The sequence below is a fragment of the Artibeus jamaicensis genome, unplaced genomic scaffold (assembly GCF_021234435.1).
Source record: "Artibeus jamaicensis isolate MK-2021 breed Jamaican fruit bat unplaced genomic scaffold, CSHL_Jam_final scaffold_537, whole genome shotgun sequence".
NCBI lineage: Eukaryota > Metazoa > Chordata > Mammalia > Chiroptera > Phyllostomidae > Artibeus > Artibeus jamaicensis.
Window position 1 is genome coordinate 35,426,458 of NW_026522047.1, and position 19,559 is coordinate 35,446,016.

The following is a 19,559-nucleotide window of genomic DNA, read 5'->3' on the forward strand; positions in this document are numbered from 1 at the left end:
TTTAAATGGTGTGTAAATAAAGTCTCTTCCTGTTGACACATATCCTCCACACATACACACAAACTCTACACACACATCCACACAATAACTTGCATATCAGATTACTTTTTCTTGGAAATTCGCTTCCATATCATTCTGAGGTATATAAAATGAGCACAGGTCTCTGCTTAATGGTTCTGGAAGCTACAAAATCTTGAAGTACTTTATATCTTATTTTAGCTAAAAATCAACTTTGAAAATTAATGCAAATTATACTTGTTAAACTTAGGAATGAAGTATGATTCTAAGTAATTTAAGAACCACCATAAATAGTTTCCATTTTAACACGTTGCCTGCTAACAGATATTCAGTGGCTCATGAATCTGTGTCTGCACTTTATTTTAGCTAAAGTGTACAGTAAAAGCTACAGGGCAAAGAAGAGACACAACATAATCTTTAGAGAGAGTTATAAAACTCAAAACAAAGCAAACGTGGTCTGCAATGATCATTTTTTGCTTTAATAATTATGTTAAATGTTCTCAGTTACATAGTAATGAAGTCTCTTCAGTGAGTTTAGTTAAATGAAGGCATACACTACATTTTACAAATACCATATTCACTTGGAAAAGTAATCAAGTAGAATACTTAAACAATACTATGAACACATTTAAGTATATAAAATAATTGCACATGAAATTGTTTATTCATATGCTTATGTCTGGTTATTGAAAAGCAGTAAATAATTTATGTGATAGACTTGTTTTTGAGATTTAGTATTCAACTACTGAAATGTGAAAAATCAATCTTGTTTTCACTTACATATATTCCATAATATACCACCTCTAAATGAAACATTGTTACCTGCAGTTGGGTGTAAATTTAATTATATCATTAATTTTATCTTTTAAAATTTCCTTAAATTAATTTTGGCTTTAAATGAAATAACATTGGCAGAAAATTGCCATTAATTTGGCTAGCAGTTACTCTGGGATGGAAGTTGTTACAAAGTAAACACACTTACCATGGTCGTTTCAGCGATAGAGCCAAAGCTGTTTATGAATATGTTGCATGTGACATTGACCGGAGGGCCTGAAAAAGAGATGACAATGTAATGGTGATTTAGGCACTCATCTAAAATATTTTTAAATAATTTCATGCTTCTCATTAATAGTTGTTTTAAAAAGAATATTTTTAATGTATGTATACACACAGATGCTTAACATGGAAGACAATCATTCTGTGAAATCATCTGGATTGCATATCTCAAGTTCATGGTCTCTGAACGGTGATGCTGGCCAGTCATTAACCTCTTCCAGTCTGTTTCCTTGATATAGATATCTCTAATAGCCCTGTCAATTTGGTGAGTAGATTTAGACGATCCAACATTGGGTGTTTCCCCCGCCCCATGCATGGGCCATATTTTCCTGTTCCTTTGCATGTCTCTTACTTTTTTTTGAAAACTGGACACTTTACAAAATATGTGTCAACTCTAGAAACCATACCTCCTGCTTCCAACCCACAGTTTTTTTGTCATTGCTAGTGTTTCTTATGGTTATTTCTTGTTTAATGACTTACCTGGACTAATATTGTAAAGCCTGTACTTCCCTAAAGTGTGCAGCCACTGAAGTCTCTGCTTGGTGAGTTCAACAAGTGACTCATGGGAGATTTCCTCAACAACTCGAACCAATGTCTCCCGCCTTTTGACAAGGGACTCTATGTTTGCTTGGGGCATGTCTTTGGTATTCAACATGTGTATATATAGATATATGTGTGTGTACATATATAGTGTATATGTGTGTAAATACATGTGTGCATCTATTACATGTGTGTGTTCATTTACATATACCTATACATATATACACATGTGTGTATATGTATTTTATTGTGTATATATATATATATATTCTCTTCTTCAACAGAAAGAAGGGTCATTGGATTCTGACACCAAACCTCAATTCGAAATTTTAAATTGATACCAATATTGATACATATATATATATATTCATGTGTATAAAAATTGTTTTATTTTTAAAGAATTTTAAAACCATATTAGAATATGAAGCAATTTGGAAATAAAAGCCATTGTTTTAAAACTAGTCTTGCCCCAGATCACGGAACCTTTTGATGCAATACCAAGGTGTTAGGAATTTACTTGATGAACATGAGGGAGCCATTGCAGGTCACTGAACATGGGAGCATGGTGAACAAACATAACACAGTGAATGACAGAATGGATGTCAAGACTTAGAAGCAGACAAATAGTTAAGAATTTATTGTAATAGCGCAAATGGGAAATAGAATGGCTGTGGCCAAGAACAGAGACAGTGGAGAGACATTACCAAGAAAGAAATAAACACAGTACTGTCACGTTTATAAAGCACTGAGTTCTACACTTGAAGCTCTGGTCTGTGTCACATCAGGGCAGCAACACAGGTAGAAAGAGCAGTCTTTCTACCCTAGCTATTGATGTATATATTCAAAAATTTTGTAGAAAATGCAGCTCTGAGAAGATTATAGATATTCTATTGTCATTACAGAGAGCACCTGTTTCAGCAGTCCTTGGCCAATCTGCTACTTTTCCATGCCAGTGCAAAAGCTGTTGTAGCCACCTAATGCACTGCTATGTTTAGCAACAGAGCAAATAACTGCTGTAACATCCATATGGCAAATTATGCTTTTAAATTGTTCATTACATTAACCATCGTTGGCCTTAAAAGCAAATGACAGTAGTTGCAGATGTTTTAGCAGCATGTTTTCTTTTAGATGTTTCTTAAAGAAATAGAATGTGACTTTTAAGTTCAGAGATGGATAAAGGCAAAATAGCAAAGCCTTAGCAGTTATATTATTGCTATTCATATTGGGGAAAATTCTTCACCAGGCAGATCTGGAGCAAGCAAAGAGACAAACAGTAACCCATGTATTTATAAAAATGACTCTAAGTAATTTTTGACATAATGTTGCATTAGTTAAAGCCTCACACTTTTAAAAGACAGGGAATGCAATTGAAAAATCAATTTTTAAAAATGTTTGGTGAGTTGTTTTTATTTTGGATAAATGTATATTTTATGTAGTCATATCACAAGGAGAGATATTTATTTTTTTAATTACCAAAAGCATATATAATGACTTGAAGTCCAGATTTTAAATTACTTGTTAGATACTCAAAAAAAGGTTTAAAAATTATAGCATCAAAATAGGATACAGTTAATGCTTCTCCTTTCTCTTCCCCTCCCACTCCCTTTGCAGTCCAACAGCCGTTCAGTGGAGTGGCGTAAGATAGGCTTCCTCGCTGGGGATGGCTGCCGGAGGGTGGTGACCTGCAGCAGGATGAGAAGGGATCTGTGGAGAAGGTTCACGTGGCACAGGATGTCGGAGCCAGAGTGAGGGAGAAGAGTGTTGCCACAGTGGGGCGGCCTGGTGTGGGTTATTAGAACCAGACAAGGGCATTCTGGCCTGGGAGTCAGAGACTGAACAGGACCTGAGGGCATCGGTGCAGGAGAGGTAGTGCCTGCAGACAAGGGAGGTTCATTACCTGTTGATCAAATACAGAGTTATATTAAGGATAATGAGAGCCAGGGTTCTTACTGTCAGATGAGGAAGTTAAACTATGTAAACTCGGAAACTAGACTAAACTTATGGAATTGGAAATATCAAAGGGAACTCGTGGTTTTCAATAGAGAAATAAATGCATCTATGTAAATGTATATGTTTATATATATGAATACACATATATGTGTGTTTGTATCTATATGTGTGTATTTATGCATATATGTATATGAATAAAGATATATCTTGCCAAGCACCTACTTAATCAACTAATCAAAGTAAACATCACCAGTCATGCTAAAAAAATTAAGATGGTTCACCATTTGATAAGATGCAATCAGAACATAGCATCACTTCTGTGATATATCTCCTGAGACATATTACCTAAACCGAATCATGAAGAAACATTAGACTAATACGAACTGAGCTACACTTTGTTAAATCAAAGGATCATAATATTTTTTAGATGCCCAGGTTATAATAGTCATAGAAAGAATGAGCTTCTGATTCAGACTGAAGGAGGCAATGATAATGACAAATAAAATATAAGATATGATTCTAAACTAGATCATTGTACTATGAGGCCATTATTCAGAAAACTGATAAAATCTGAGTGGCGGTACACAAACTGGGTGGTAGCACTATATCCATGTTACAACAACTTGCTTGTTTCAATGGTTACATGGTGGTTATTTAGGAGAATGTTCTTATTTGTATGATACACTCAAGTATTGGGCCATCAGGTCAGCAACCTATTTTCAAAGAGTTTGGGGAAAAATAGCTGTGCTATATTTGCAAATCTGTTAGTTTCAGATTGCTTTGAAATGAAAAAGAAATAACTATTACAGAAAAAATACATTAAGAATTAAAATAAAATAAAACCTAAAATTACAGAAAACAGAATCTAAATCTGTGACTATTTCACATGAACATCTACAATTTTAGAAAGACTTATTACTGAAGGGATTCTTCTTAGTAAAATGATCTTATATGATGTAAAAATGCAAGTAGGAAATACACCTTTAAAAAAATAATGATGAATTTTATTTAAGAATAAAGCATCTGGATGGATGCATAGAAATAGTTAAAATTATAAAGGAAATGCTAACCCTTTCCTTCAAAAAAATACAGGCAGGAAATGAGTATTAGGTACACAGGCCATTCTGGGAATAGAATGTGTTGCAGCAGAAATGGCTATTTTAAACCTAAATTTGTGAGGTGGGAAAAAGAGGTTAATACAGAGAACTATTACAAATGAAAAGACAGAAGCCACAAAGACACTGGAAGAGCAAACAGTGTTATTTCTAGATAAAGAGTGTGGTCATTAAAAACAGAATTTTTAAAATATGCAGTCAGTGTTTGGGAAGAAGACATAATCAGGTCTTTTGCTGAGAAGTACTTTCTGCCTGGATCCAAATTAGACTCAAGGGTTATCAAAGAGCAACCGAGGGCCCAAATAATAGGGTTAAAGAACAGACATAAAACCCAGAGAAAGCTGCTGAAGTAATCTAGCAAAATAATATTTTATCATTTATGGATATACTATGGATATATAGGTTTCTAATTCCAAATGACTCCTGGAAGCTTCTATTTAAAGAGGGGGACTGAAGAGTTTTATTTTTCTCTGAAGACATAAAAATTATATTACCAAATAAAAATGAGACCAAACATCTCACACCAAAGGGGAATGGGAGGGTATTCATGATCAGTTTAATGACAAAATATAAAAGAAAGAAAACAGAGCAAAGCTAAAAATAAATGTAGGCGAGGGCTACATGGAGAAGGGAGCTAATATGCTAACAATGACCCAGGGTTCTTGACTTTTTTGCCTCACTAATTTTGCTTAGCATGATATTCTCAAGATCCATCTATGTTGTCACAGATGGCCGTAATTCATCTTTTCTTATGTCTGTGTATACGACTGTGTATACATATCACATCTTCTTTATCCAGCTGTCTATTGATGGACACTTAGGTTGCTTCCATACCTAGACTATTGTAAATAATCTTCAAGTTTTTCAGGTAGATATAGGCAGATATGAGTCAGACAGAAAAAGTCAAGAAACACATGAGTTCACTCATATGTGGGATATAAAACTGAAAGCAACAAATGAACAAACAAGGCAAACAAAGACACAAAAACACAACCAACTTGGTAGTGACCAGAGGGGAGGGCTGTGGACAGTAGTGAAGGGTAAAGGGGACATATACAGTGACCAAAAAAGATTTGATTCGGGCTGGTGGGCACATAATGCAGAATACAGATGATGTATCATAGAATTTGTACATTTGAAGCCTATATAATTTTATTATATAAAATTATATAATTTTATATAATATATAATAATATAATAATTTTATATAATATATAATAATTTGGGGTGACCAGTGTCACCCCAATGAATTTAATAATAAAAAAGAATGCCCTAGAGAGACACAAATCTTAGGATCCCCTATAGGAGAGGAAGTGGGGAGTTTGAAGGGCCTAGGGAAAAACCACAGTTATCTGTCTCAAAAAGCTCCTGGATTCCCATCCATATTCCTGTAGAGCAGGGTAGTTTGGGATTTAGCCTTATGGAATCCTTGGAGGAATGGAAATAACTTTTTGTTGTTAGTTTTGCAAACATAGTTTATTAAGGTGATTGGAAATAGTGTGGTTCTGTTCATTAGTGCTGACTTTTTCATCGTCTTCTAGTTCCAGCTTTATTGAGCTATGATCAATATACAACATCGTGCTGGTTTAAGGCACACAATGTGTAGATTTGACATGCTTACATATCGCAATATAATTACCACCACAGCATTAGCTAACACCTCCATCACTGCACACAATTACTAATTTATTTTTTGTAGTGACAACATTTAATCTACACTTTTAGCAACTTCCAAGTATATGGTACAGTATTGCTAACTATAGCCAGTAATAGTGCTGTCAGTGTAGTGCATTAGATCCTCAGAACTTATTCATCTTTGGTTTGTAAGAAGTTTAAAAAAACAGGGGAAATAATATTTTTCCCTGGGAAAAACAGAGTCCCTGACAGCACTTCAAAACTAAAGCCTTCCTTGTTTTGACATCTGGAGAACCTCAGGCCAAAGCTTAGTCAACACTCAGAGCTCACTGAGAGCAGTGCTCTGCCCAGGGCAAAGATGGCTCTGTCCAGTTTTCCTTTCCAGAGAGAGAGAGAGAGCAGAAAACCACCTTCCTACACACACCCACACACACATATACCGCACAGAGCAGACTCAACTTGACTCAGCACCCAGGCAAATCAACACAGTCCTTCCTGAACTACAGAATGTTTTCCTCACATATTGGAAAAGTAGAGGTTGAAAGAGAGTGGAGATAAATAAACATAACTGTTCCTGCAGGAAGAAAAGAGAAATTGTTGGGCAGAAAGGGAAAACAGAAGAGGTGGATGGGAAGAACAGAGATGTTAAATCAGCAATCTGTTTAGTGCAAAGGAACCTCATGATGCCTGGTTTGTAGAAGGTCTAGAAAGCGATCAGACAGATTTCACCAAAGGAACCAACTCTGCTTTTGGAGTGTTGGCCTCAGGAAGTGAGACTTCGTAAGGATTGTCGAGACAGGGAGCTGCTGCTTTTCATCCCTAATATTTTTAGACAATTTTATGTTTGCCAGGTACGGGTACATGGTTTTTAGTATTGTCATAAATAAAATAAGTAGTTACACATACAAAACAACACCTGCCTAGCAACCTGTGATACCACCTCCATGACCTCACGTCTGAAGAGAATGGTTTAGGATAAAGAGGACTTGAAGAGACCTTACTACAATCACAGAATTTAAATGCCCCTAAACATGCTGAAAAGGTACACACGACACCACATAATGTCCAAGAGGAAATTAGAAGACAAATCCCAACAATTCTCCTTAAATCTAGAGGAAACAAGCAAGAGCAAAGGGTATGAGTGGGAGTATGTTAGACAGAGATAACAGAAGAAATCAGATTTTTTAAAGAGAAAGAATTGTTTTGTAAAATGACAAAATGCCAGAATAGGCAATACTTTTATTAAAGACAAATGTCTGTAGGAGAAAATGCTTTCTCTCAATTTGTAAAAGATCTTCATAATGCTGGACTTCTCATTGTTATTCAAATATGATACCCCTTAAAACTGCACTATTTCCTTACAGTTTGCATTTAATGTTTTTTTTCTTTGCAGTTAAAAATATTAACATCTAAATCCTTAAAAACAAATGAATAAATGCAATCCACATTTTAAATGTGAAACTCATTTTGGGGGGTTTTTTAAAATATATTTTTATTTTATTGATTATGCCATTACATTTGTTCTATTTCCCCCCTCTGTTCCCGTCCACCCTGCACACCCCTCCCCCACCATTCTCCCCCCTTTAGCTCATGTCCATGTGTCATACTTACAAGTTCTTTAGATTCTATATTTCCCATACTATTCTTACCCTCCCCCCTATCTATTTTCTATCTACTGTCTATGCTACTTATTTTCTGTACCTTCTCCCCCCTTCTCCTTCTCCCACTCCCATGTTGCTAACCCTCCATGTGATCTTCATTTCTATGGTTCACTGCTGATCTAGCTGTCTTCTTAATTTGCTTTTGTTTTAGGCGTGGTTGTTGATAACTGTGAGTTTGCTGTCCTTTCACTGTTCATCTTTTTTATCTTCTTTTTATTAGGTGAGTCCCTTTAACATTTCATATAATAAGGGCTTGGTGATGATGAACTCCTTGAATTTGATCTTATCTGAGAAGCACTTTATCAGTCCTTCCATTCTAAATGAAAGCTTTGCTGGATAGAGCAATCTTGGATATAGGTCTTTGGATTTCATGACTTGGAATACTTCTTTCCAGCCCCTTCTTGCCTGTAAGGTCTCTTTTGAGAAATCAGCTGACAGTCTGATGGGAACTCCTTTGTAGGTGACTGTCCCCTTTTCTCTTGCTGCTTCTAGGATTCTCTCCTTCATTTGAATTTTGGCTAATGTAATTATGATGTGCCTTGGTGTGTTCCTTCTTGGGTCCAACTTCTTTGGGACTCTCTGAGCTTCCTGGATTTCCTGGAAGTCTATTTCCTTTGCCAGAATGGGGACATTCTCCTTTATTATTTGTTCAAATAAGGTTTCCGCTCGTGACTGTTCATCTTCCCCTTCTGGTACCCCTATAATTCGGATGTTGGAATGCTTAAAGATGTCCTGAAGGTTCCTAAGCCTCTCCTCATTTTTTTGAATTCTTGTTTCTTCATCCTTTTCTGTTTGGTCATTTTTTCCTTCCTTCTGGTCCACTCGTTTGATTTGAGTCCCAGTTTCCTTTCCATTACTATTGGTTTCCTGTGCATTACCATTCATTTCAATTAGTTTAGCCTTCATATCTTCCTCTAATTTGTGACTAAAATCACCCAGTTCTTCCTGATCACCAGTGTTTTGAACTGTGCATGTGAAAGTTTGGCTACTTCTTCATTGCTTAGATTTATTGGCTCTGGGGCTCTGAGTTGTTCTTGAGCCATGTTTTGATCTGTTTGTGCCTGTTACGTATGAGGAGAGGCACATTAAGAGTTCACCAGGGCGGGGCCACCCAGGCCACTGGTTTGTGATGCTGTATCTGGGGGCGGGGTCAGAGAGGGAGCAATGGCGGTCCTCTCTGCTCACTCAGTCCACCTGACCACTCGCCCCCGTCCGTTTAAGTGTTTTCACCTACACCTCCATCTTGGTGGAAGTCCCTGATGAAACTCATTTTTAAATTGAAACCACTTATAATTTTCTACTCATAAATTATCAACAAATTTTACTCCCGTTTTTCTCCTGCTACCTATTCTTAGTATTTATTAGTCCTCTCAAGTTAATTCTTATACCACTGTTAAGCAATTATATTTTTATTCCATAAGAATAAATTCAGAAAAATAAAGAATTACTGTAGAACATATTTTTTTCTTTCACTTCTAGGAGTGAAAATAGCTTAACGGAATCTTGCATAATATGTATGTATTCTTATAAGTAATTATTCTTAAGTAAATAAAATATTATTCAAGAGATATTAAATAAGTAATGGCCTAAAAGTAGCTTTCTAATCTTTTACCATGGATTAAATCACAGGACACATTATCATTCTGGGTTATCCACATGTAACTTGTATGTTATCACTACACTAAACAGAAAGATAATAAAGAGTACTCAGGTTGATAATTATATTCTTTCCTATAAATTTAGATAAAACATTTGGTAGGCAGAATAATTTCTTAGATGTTATCAGTGGCTTTTAGGTATGCAGACCTTTTTCCAGTACATAAATTGAACAACTATTTCATTCTTCACAATGTAGAAAGTCCTACTGTGGGGGATTTGAAATACAGGGCGGTTTATTGTCAGCTCTAAAGAAGCCTCACTCCAGTTAGTGAGGCTATTCCATTGTAGTTAGTAAGAAATGTGTGTGTGTGTGTGTGTGTGTGTGTGTGTGTGTGTGTGTGTGTGTGTACACATAGATTCTGAAATAAGCATCAGAATTTTTAGTGGAATCCATCTTAAAACTGTATCTCATTTAATTGCATGTAAAATACATTCCCTATATAGTAGTAAGGAGAACAATTACCTTTAAAATTGGGTCTGATTCTTGCATCATATCCTGATGTCCTCCCCATTAATTTGTCCAGAAAGTCAGAGGGTGACATTGGAGCACTTCGAGATCTTGCACTATCTGTTTCCTTTGTTGCGACCAAACTACATATGAAAACAAAACAAAAAAACATAGATTTTACCAAAATATAAGTCTTTCTAACAGTTGTTACTTACAAATACAAAATTAATATGCTAAGCAAAAGTAGCTCTGTCTGGGAAAAAAAGAAAAGCTCTGCACGATACACAGAGACTGTTATCACAACGGCAGAATGGTAGGTATTCACAGGTTTGCAGTCAGTATTTATAATAAACGTTTCACAAGTGTTTTAGTTCAAGGGTCAGAAGGTACACCGTTTTCTGTTAAGTTTGGAAACAAAGACAAATGATTAAGCTTTCAAAATTTGCATGTTCCTAAACTTGATTTCTTCCCCACCCCACCCCCCAAACTTTACTTCTGATTGCAGCTTTTTAACTCTAAGTATCCTTAACAATTCAGGCTTAAGAAAATGTGAAAATTCAGCTGTGAAATACAATTCTTATTGGTTTTACTGAGGGGAAAACATCACCTTTAGGTTCTGTGAATTTTTTAAAACAATATAAAACTCTGTCTGACCGATTAAACAGTCATGTTCTTTTCTTCAGTTAGAGTATCTCCTCTATTGGTAACACACCCAATTAAATCTTTCTGCTCTCACTCCACCCACCATTCATGTCCAGCACATTGTGTTCAGATCTAACTTTTGTTCATCAACCTTGAGAAATTAACAAAAGTGTGGTATATGCACCTAGATATTGTACAATCAGAAACTGTTGTCCAGGGAAGGTAAAGGGTTACTGTATTTTTTTCTTCCAAACATTTTCCTTTTTACACAGCTGCTGATCCTAGAAGCCTATAAGTATACCTGCACCCCGACCCAGCCCCTCATTTATCTCGGTTGGTCCACAGAAGGCCGGGACCTGCTTGCTAATAGGAAATACCTCTTTTCATCCGCAGTTTTGCTTAGGGAAGTGAAGCAGACTTTCTGAGCACACATGTGTTTGAAACTGATATCTTCAAACTGATTGATGTTACTCCTGCAGATTGTCAATCACCGCATCCTCCAGCTCTGTCCCTCATCCACAGGCATTGCCAAGCCCCGACCCTTTGTGGTTACCACCTAATCTCAGCAGTATCAAGTTATTAAATCCCTCCTGCCAGAATGTTTTTATACAGTTTAAGAATGTATTATATGTATTTATCTTTCTTTTTATTGAATGTATTGGGGTAACATTTGTTGACAAAATTATTTAGGTTTCAGGTCAGAATTTCTAATAAACAATGACAATGAGACTGAGAGCTATCAGCATTAAATTGTCTACCACACATTATGGAGTCAGGGGTTCATAGCACCTCAAAATTCAATATCAATAATAACATGAAAACAATATTTCTGAAAGCACAGTATTACAGCTAACAGCACTTATTAACTGTTGCACTATTCTAGAGGTTCTGTCTAGTTGTGGACATTCTAAGTCACTTACTTTCCCAGTGACTCTCACGCTGTCTGTCTTGCTTTCTCCCTAAATAGAAGCTTCTCCGCTCCCTGTTCTGTTGGTTCCATATTACCTTGGTTCATCTCTGAGTATTACTAGTCAGTCAATCTCTCTGCTGTTGTGATCTCTGGAAAGTTTACTTTAATGTAATAATGAAAATTATCATCACCAAAGAACAAAAGAAAAAGCCCACTATCTTCTTGCTAACTCTAGAACTTTCCTCTACCATCCAGTTTTAAGTAACATTTACCTTCCTCTTAAGCAGCATTTGCTCCTTTTCCATGCCCCGAGGACAGAGGGCAGAAAGGCACTCTCAGGCTCTCATAGCTCCATATTGCTGCTGCTTCCACACCATTCTCTCTATTTCCTTGGCAAGACCTTCCTTTCAGTCATCAGGAAGGAAAACCTATATTCTCCTACCAGCAAAGAAGTCTACTAGCTGGATCTAAATGAATGACAGTCTTCCCCTTGCCTATTAAAAATCATAGATAACTTATGCCTGCTGAACTGGCAGTTGCTCACATTTTGTACTGGAGCAGGGAGATTATTATAGATGATCCGGAGTCCCACATGCAGTGACACATGTCCTTATAAGTGAGAAGTGGGGGTGTATTTGATAATAGACAGAAGAGGGAAGGCCCTGTGCCCACAGACACAGAGAGCCCAGTGACTTGGTCATAGCCAAGAAATGCCTGCCGTTGACAGTGAAAGCGAAAGAAACAGATTCTTCCTCAGAACCTCTGCTGCAAGCATGCTCCTACCCTCACCTTGTTTTGGCCCCAGTGACCTGATTTTAGACTGCTGGATTCCAGAATTCTGAGGGAATATGTTGTTGTTGTTGTTGTTTTAAACTACCTCATTGGGATAATTTGTAACAGCAGTCAGAGAAAACAAATACAAGCCTTCCAGTGAATTTTTCCTTTTAGCTATTCTCTTTCCAACCACAGAAGCACTCTTTTGATCTTTTTTTTAATTCTATCTCTTTGTTGGTATTTTGTACTTGGTGAGATACTATTGTCATATTTTCTTTTTAGTTCTTTGGACATGGTTTCCTTTAGTTCTTTGAATGTATTAAGAAATGACTCGCTTAAATTCTTTGTCTAGTAATTCCTAAGGCTTTGCTTTCCTCTATTAGAAATAAAGAAAACTTGCTATTGATCGTTTTTTTTTCTTATAAGTGAACCATACCTTTTGGGGTTTGAATGTCTCATAAGTTTTTATTGAAAACTGGACATTTTAAATAATAAAACAGAAGTAGCAATTCTGCAAGTTATATTGTCCCTTTTTTCTAGGGTGTGTGGTTGTTGCTGCTGTCTGGTTTCTTTAAATTAACTTTTCTAAACTAATTATGCGAAGTCTACATTTGTTATTGTATACTATCATAGGAATATCTGTTCAGTGAGCTTAGAGATCAGCAGATAAATGGACAGGGCTCTTCTTAAATTCCTAGAACCAGTAAGCCTCCCAGAGTTTTCTGGGGGTTCTGTGTTCATGGGGTCATGCCTCAACATAATGTCTTTCTAGTATATAAAAGTATTCTTTCTCATGGTAAATACAGTTAAATATCTGCTAAATGTTGAAATAATGACTTTTGAATTCCTGTGCTATTTATTAGGTGCAAAGCACTGTGATAAGTTATATAGAACACAATCGAAACCTTTACAGTGTTCACAGTTCAATGGATTACTCTCTCTGGGCTCGTGTGGCATCTACAGAGAATCCTTGGGAAGTACTGGGGAGCAGGAGCTGGGAAGTGAGATTACAGTAAAGAGGATGATTGGCTGGCTCCCTTCTTTCTACCACTATAAGCAAATGCTTTGTGTTTTAGGAGAGAGATTCACCACAACCTCTACAGAATGATGCCTATGAGAAATAAGAAAATTCTGAGCAGAGAACTATTCCAATTTTCTTTACTAGTTATGTTCCCTTCAATGACAGGAGAGCCATCCCACTGCTTCTGGAAACTGATTTTATTTCTAAAGATTCACAATTTTGACTCAAAAAGAATTGCCAGCAAAACAACATTGAGTCATTACCTGAAAAGCATTTCTACATAGTCTGTCCCTTCTTTTTCTAAAAGGGATGGAGACTGTGTGTACAGGAAAGTTTTCCACTACCTGCAGCTCTTGCTCTGGTATATTTCTCCCAGAACTTCCTTCCTACGACAGTATTACCTGAGATCTGCACCAAGTGGATATTACCAGACTGTCTTCGGAGACTTGGATGGATTTGGGAGAGCTCAGAGTAATTAATACATGGTATGAGGCTCTCTGTAATTCCAATCAGGAATCTAGTCCAATTTTTAAATAGCCCCCATTATCTGTACATAGTCAAACACATGCTTTTAAGTTGTTTAAAAAATGAGGATAGTGGGAGGCAGTAAGAACAAATGAAAGATTAATTTAGAATGGATTTTGGATAAGAAAAGACCATCAAGTCCATTTTTTATCTAAACCTCGTAGTTTCAACAAAACTGTCATATTTGTAGTGAATTACTAGGGTTGTTAGCAAATTACTCATGATCACTACTTTTGAAAGAAGCAGCATTAAATTTTTAAAGTCTTTTATTTATGAAGAATCTTGAAATCTGTGACAATTTTCCTGCCTCGCACATCTAGCTCTTCCTTTCTGTGCTCTCCCAAGTACTGAATTGACTGTTGACTCTTACCATGTGTGGGCTGTGATACATTCTCATCAATGAGCATTTTTGTTCACTCAAGTATTTCATATATTTTTATTTTTATTAAAGACATGCTACTTGAAAGTTCAAACACTTCAAATTCTGAGAGACTGGCAAAAACCTGTGCTCTTAAGCATTGAAGCCTAACATTAAAATTCATCAAACAAAAAACAACTCTCTTCCTCACATCTCATCCCTCTTCAATGAGACGAAGAGGTCAAATAAATCCCACCAGCTATAGATGTTTTTAAGATAAATGTAATATGATTGGTGTACCTATTTACCGCTGCTAAATTGTACCTTGAAATCGAGAGAAAATGTGATAGTTGTCGCTGGAAACATAACGTGAATTTGAGAAGTCTTGGCACATGGGGCCCCAGGTCTCCAGGCACCTACTCTGATGAGTTGATTTGCACAGAAGGAAGGTGACCTGTGGGGAGTAAATCAGTGCCCTGACTCCTGAGGCAGAGAAGGCTGGGGTTTGACGGAGAAAAGACAGTTTTACCATGTGGTCTATAGTTCCATGAACCAGCCAATCATAGGGTTACAATTCCCTGTGGGGAAAAAGTCTGTTATTATAATTTGGAATTTTTCAAGCTGTAGGAACACCAGCAATTGATATTTTTAGCCCTAGGTCAAAAAATAAAACACAAAATGGAAAAAAGGAGTACTTTCCCCTTTATTTTTTAATGGTTTCAGTCTCTTTAAGGGGAACTAAAGAGAAAGAAACTGGAATATCTGGGAAGAGCTTAAGTTTTGAGCATTTCACACCAGAGCAGACTGCCTTAGAAAAGGAACCATTTGCCATGAAGGTGCACCAGTGAGGCAGGCTTCAAGTTAACTGCGTGATATTATCTTAAAAGAAGGCCAAAGTGGAAGAATATAAAAGGACTACTCTAGAATATCTCTGAAGACTCAGAAAAATAACTAACAATTAACCAAAAATCTTCAGGGTACTAGGATTTCATTTTTACTACTGTGAGCAATGTGCTAATGAAATCTGATGATCATTTTATAAAGTGATCTCATTTCCACCTGAAGGCTGATGGGTGTAGTGTAAACCCTGAGATGTTTCTTTTTCTTTTGTAATGCAAGTGCCTGGCTTAAGCTGTGCTTGCTGAGGCATCCATTTCAAAGAGGAACCCACTTCAAAGACTGTCTTGAATGAACACATTGCCAGCCACACAACTAGATAAAGAGGCTCCTTTGTTTTAGAGACTTGCTTGATTTCAGTAACTGACCATTTGGGCTACTTGTTTGTTTTCTCTTCCTGTGCTTTAAAATCCTTCTCTTATGTTTTAAATTCACTAATAAATAGTGAGCCAGCCAAACCCTAAACCTTCACCCTCGACCCCAATAAAAGTAGAACCCAGGCCCCTTCTCTCTCTCTCCCTTCCCCCTCTCCTCCTCTCTCCCCCTTCGTCCCTCCCTCCCTGTGACCTCACTGTGTGGCCCCAGGTGTGCTACATAATTTCCAGATCTCGTAAGTAATAAATCTGTATCTTTTCAAAGTTACCTCAAGCTTATTGTTGAAAGGCATCTTGCAATCACAACAAGAACCAAAAGTGTTGGTCCCATTGGAACAGTGGTTTAAGGAAGAGAAGGCGACTGTGGGAAGCTGTCTGGGGCCCAGGTGAGTGCTCCCAGGTACAGCTGGCTGACAGCATTGCTGTGAATAGACCCAGACCGGCACAAAGCACGAGGACTGGGCTACTTTAATTAAGCTAACAGTAAAAATGATAATTGCTTCTTGGTCTCCCAGGAACAGGATTCATATACATGATAGAATTTAATAGTCATAAATATATTATTGGATATGTATTACAGATGAAGAAACTAAGGTATAGAAGGTTTTTTGGTTGGTTGGTTGGTTGGTTGGTTGGTTGGTTGGTTTTTGGCCAGGCCATTCAGAAATGAAATGTATAAGCCAATATTTTAAATCAAATTAAACTTTCCACAGAAAACAACCAAACAAGGTTTTATAAAAAATCTGTGCATTAGAGAGGTAAAAACAGTGAAACATCATATAGCTAAAAACTAAATAAAAAATCTCACAGAAGTGAGTCAAGTATTCAGACCTGCATTTCCTTTAGAAATAGTATTAAACTCCACAGCAGCTGAGTGGTTAACAATCTGTGTACATGTTTTGAGAGCTTTATGGATTTAAGGGGATAAAAATTGTCATCAAGGACTCACCAAAGGAGTGAACTCCTCTGAGTTGGGTTGAAATCACAAATAATTACAACTGTTGAGTGAGAGTGAATCAGAAATATAGAAGGCTGAGGAGGAAGCTAAGCCTGAGGAGGAATTATCTCAGTTTTAAAAACTAGAATTTAAAAATTACAGATTGTTAGCAGCCTCTTGCTCCAATAAAAGCAAACATAAATCAAACCCCTGCTATCACTGCACAAACCTGTTCATTCTCCATCATTTTTGAACTTGGTTAATGGCAGCTCCATCTTTCCATTCCTCAGGATGACAATCTTTGGTAATCTTTGACTCCTCTTTTTATTTCGCGTATTATATCCATCTTGTTGGCCCTACCTTCTAATTTGGATCCATGATCCAACAACATCTTATCACATCCCCTCAGCTCCTCTGGTCCAGCCCACCACTACCCATTACCTTTGCCTGCAATGTGCTTTGGTCCTCTATTCATCTAATTCACTTCTCTTTACCTTTACGATCCAGGTTTGAACATCATTTTCTCAGGGAGCCCAGCTATTCTCTCTGATTTTTAAAATTCTGCTAAAATAGTTCTCAAGTTTGTAATGTCTTTGGTAGCACTTGTTTCCATTGCGACTGTCATTTTTAATAGAATCGATCAATCAATGTCTGCCTCCTACTTAGGATATTTTATTTAAGCAAAAATCATGAATGTTCCATTTGTTTTAGTTGCCCTAGAAGCAATCTACATCATCCGGAGTAATTAATGAATAAATACCTTTGAAATGAATTAACTAAGTATAATGATGGAGAGCTCCACCATCAGAATATGACACTCCAAGTCTAGCAATAACCATGCTTAGGGTATATGTTTAACACTACAGAGTCCATCTCTCGCTCTCTTTCTGTCCTTCTAAGTTAGGAGAGACGCTAAATGAATATGCAGAGCTGGTGATAGAGCAAATTTTTAGAAATAGGAAAAATCAAGATATAAAAATCTGAGAGGATAACTTAAATCATCAAAGTTATGTATGTCAGAAAACCATCATTTAAGGGCAGAACTGGGGAATTATAAACTGGACTGTCATGGTGCCTTTTTAACGAGGCCCGATAATGCAGTGATGTTTACATTCAGTGCTTTCGAGAATTAATGTGATCAGAAGTGTCTGTGCTCAGTGGTGCTAGTCATCAGGGATAAATTACATGTTGTTCCTGTGTTCATACATGAAGGTTAATGTAAGGTCATAGGTGGGGGATGGGTGAGGAAAGGAACCCTCCATTAAGTCATAAAAATAGATAACAAAGGATTAGCTAGTATAGTCATCTGAGGTTTCTTAATGCTAATCTTTATTCCATCTTTTTGTTTTATCTACAAAATATATTCTTATCATAAAAATCATTCATTTTTACTAAACACTTTAAAAATGCTGCGCTCAAAATTCAAGGTGATTGTTATAACTTCTAGGAAAACTTCTATTAGTGTCAGTGCAAGCTGTCTATGCTTGTGGGTAATAGTTTACTTTATAGTTTTGGCACCAACTTATTTCGATGGAAAGAACTAAAAGGCCACCAAATAGCTGACTGACTCACTGATTTGTAGCTTCTTGAGGACATTGCTTAAAAAAAACTAATTAAGTTTTTCAGATATTTTGAAAAGAACTTGCAATAGACTGAATAGTTCCTACTGCGCATTGAGCATGTGAGACAATTAAATGGAAGTCATTCAGGTGCCATGGTTGAGGCCTCAGATGGAGAGCCAGGGGGCTTACACTTTGTTCCAGTTTTGTCATGAGCAGGTTGCTTCACCTTGGGAAAGCCAGTATAAAAATGGAGATGGAAAGTGGCGCCCATTTCATAAAGACAAGTAACTTTAATAAACCAAATGGCAACTACACACGTGTTTCAGAAAATGCCAGGATCGTATGCCAATGTAGAGATTTTTGCATTTAATGCCATGGCTTTTTTGACCAGGGATGTTTTTAAGTGAAGAAAAGAGAAATTCACTCATGCTAATTTATGTCAAAGGGCCTGGGTGGTTATAGTAGCACCTCATGAAATCCAAGTGTAGAAAACATAGATGAGCATCAAGAAAGACTAAGCACCATAGAAGGAAAAAAAGTCCAATTACCCACCCCAGTTTATGGATTCAACTTTGGTTGGAACCACTTTAGCAAGAGAGGTTGAAACTCACAGTGTCAATACGTGGTTGGAGGGGCCTCGCTTTTTCACTGCTCTTTCTTAAATAACTTCTACCCAGGACATTCAATTTTTCAGAACTTGACTACTACATAATATTTAAAAGAAAAAAAGAAACCACTTCATAGGCCTTTAAAATATGCACAAAGCTGGTTTTAAAAATTCCTACTTTAATATATGTGCATTGTACAAACTATATCATAAAAATACAGTAAAATTCAGAGGGAAAGCACCTTAATCCACCACCCAGACATGAGTGATACAGAAGTCAGCCTTTCACTTGCAACTTTAACTGTTGTGGATATTTACAATGGTGACAACAACGAAAACCCCCGCCAGCAAAAGTAGTGCTACTTTATGCTTTCCCATGTGCCAAGCATTCTGAACTCTCTGCTTTCTATTTTCAATTAATTGTGCTTGCATCAATGCCTACTAATAAAATGAATTTTATAGAAATGAATTCATCTCCAAGTCAATAAGACTCAGAACATAAAAACATGCCATTTTTAAGCACCAATCTCTGGAGTCTCTGAACCTGAAAAGCGATGTACACCAAATATTAAAATGGAGGCATAATAAGACTTTTTTCTAAACAATATTGACCTTGCAGAGCACTGACTTAGATTATGGTAGATATTCCCATTTGTGTGACTACAGATATTTCTGTTAATGTCACCTTTCGATGTCCTCACTTAAGGTTAGTCAAAACAAGTTAGACTTCCTTCTTCCTACTGGACAGGAAGGTCCACACTGACCATTACATCCTCTAAGGAGAGAGAAATCACACAGAACAAAGGCAGGCATCAAACAATAAAGAAAAAAAGTTTATAACTGGAAGTGGTAAGGAAAGGTAAATATAGC

The 19,559-nt window shown here is 36.7% G+C and overlaps 1 protein-coding gene across 2 annotated transcripts in view; it reads right to left on the reverse strand.

The window, feature by feature from the left end:
- GLRA3 (glycine receptor alpha 3) overlaps positions 1-19,559 on the reverse strand; it is a 137,817-nt gene that overhangs the window by 103,786 nt on the left and 14,472 nt on the right. For both annotated transcript variants that reach the window (XM_037144049.2, XM_037144050.2), the window contains exons 2-3: positions 10,098-10,225; positions 1,001-1,068 (exon numbers count right to left, since the gene is read on the reverse strand). In XM_037144049.2, coding sequence (XP_036999944.2) covers positions 1,001-1,068; positions 10,098-10,225 — 196 coding nt within the window. The remainder of the gene's footprint in view (positions 1-1,000; positions 1,069-10,097; positions 10,226-19,559) is intronic.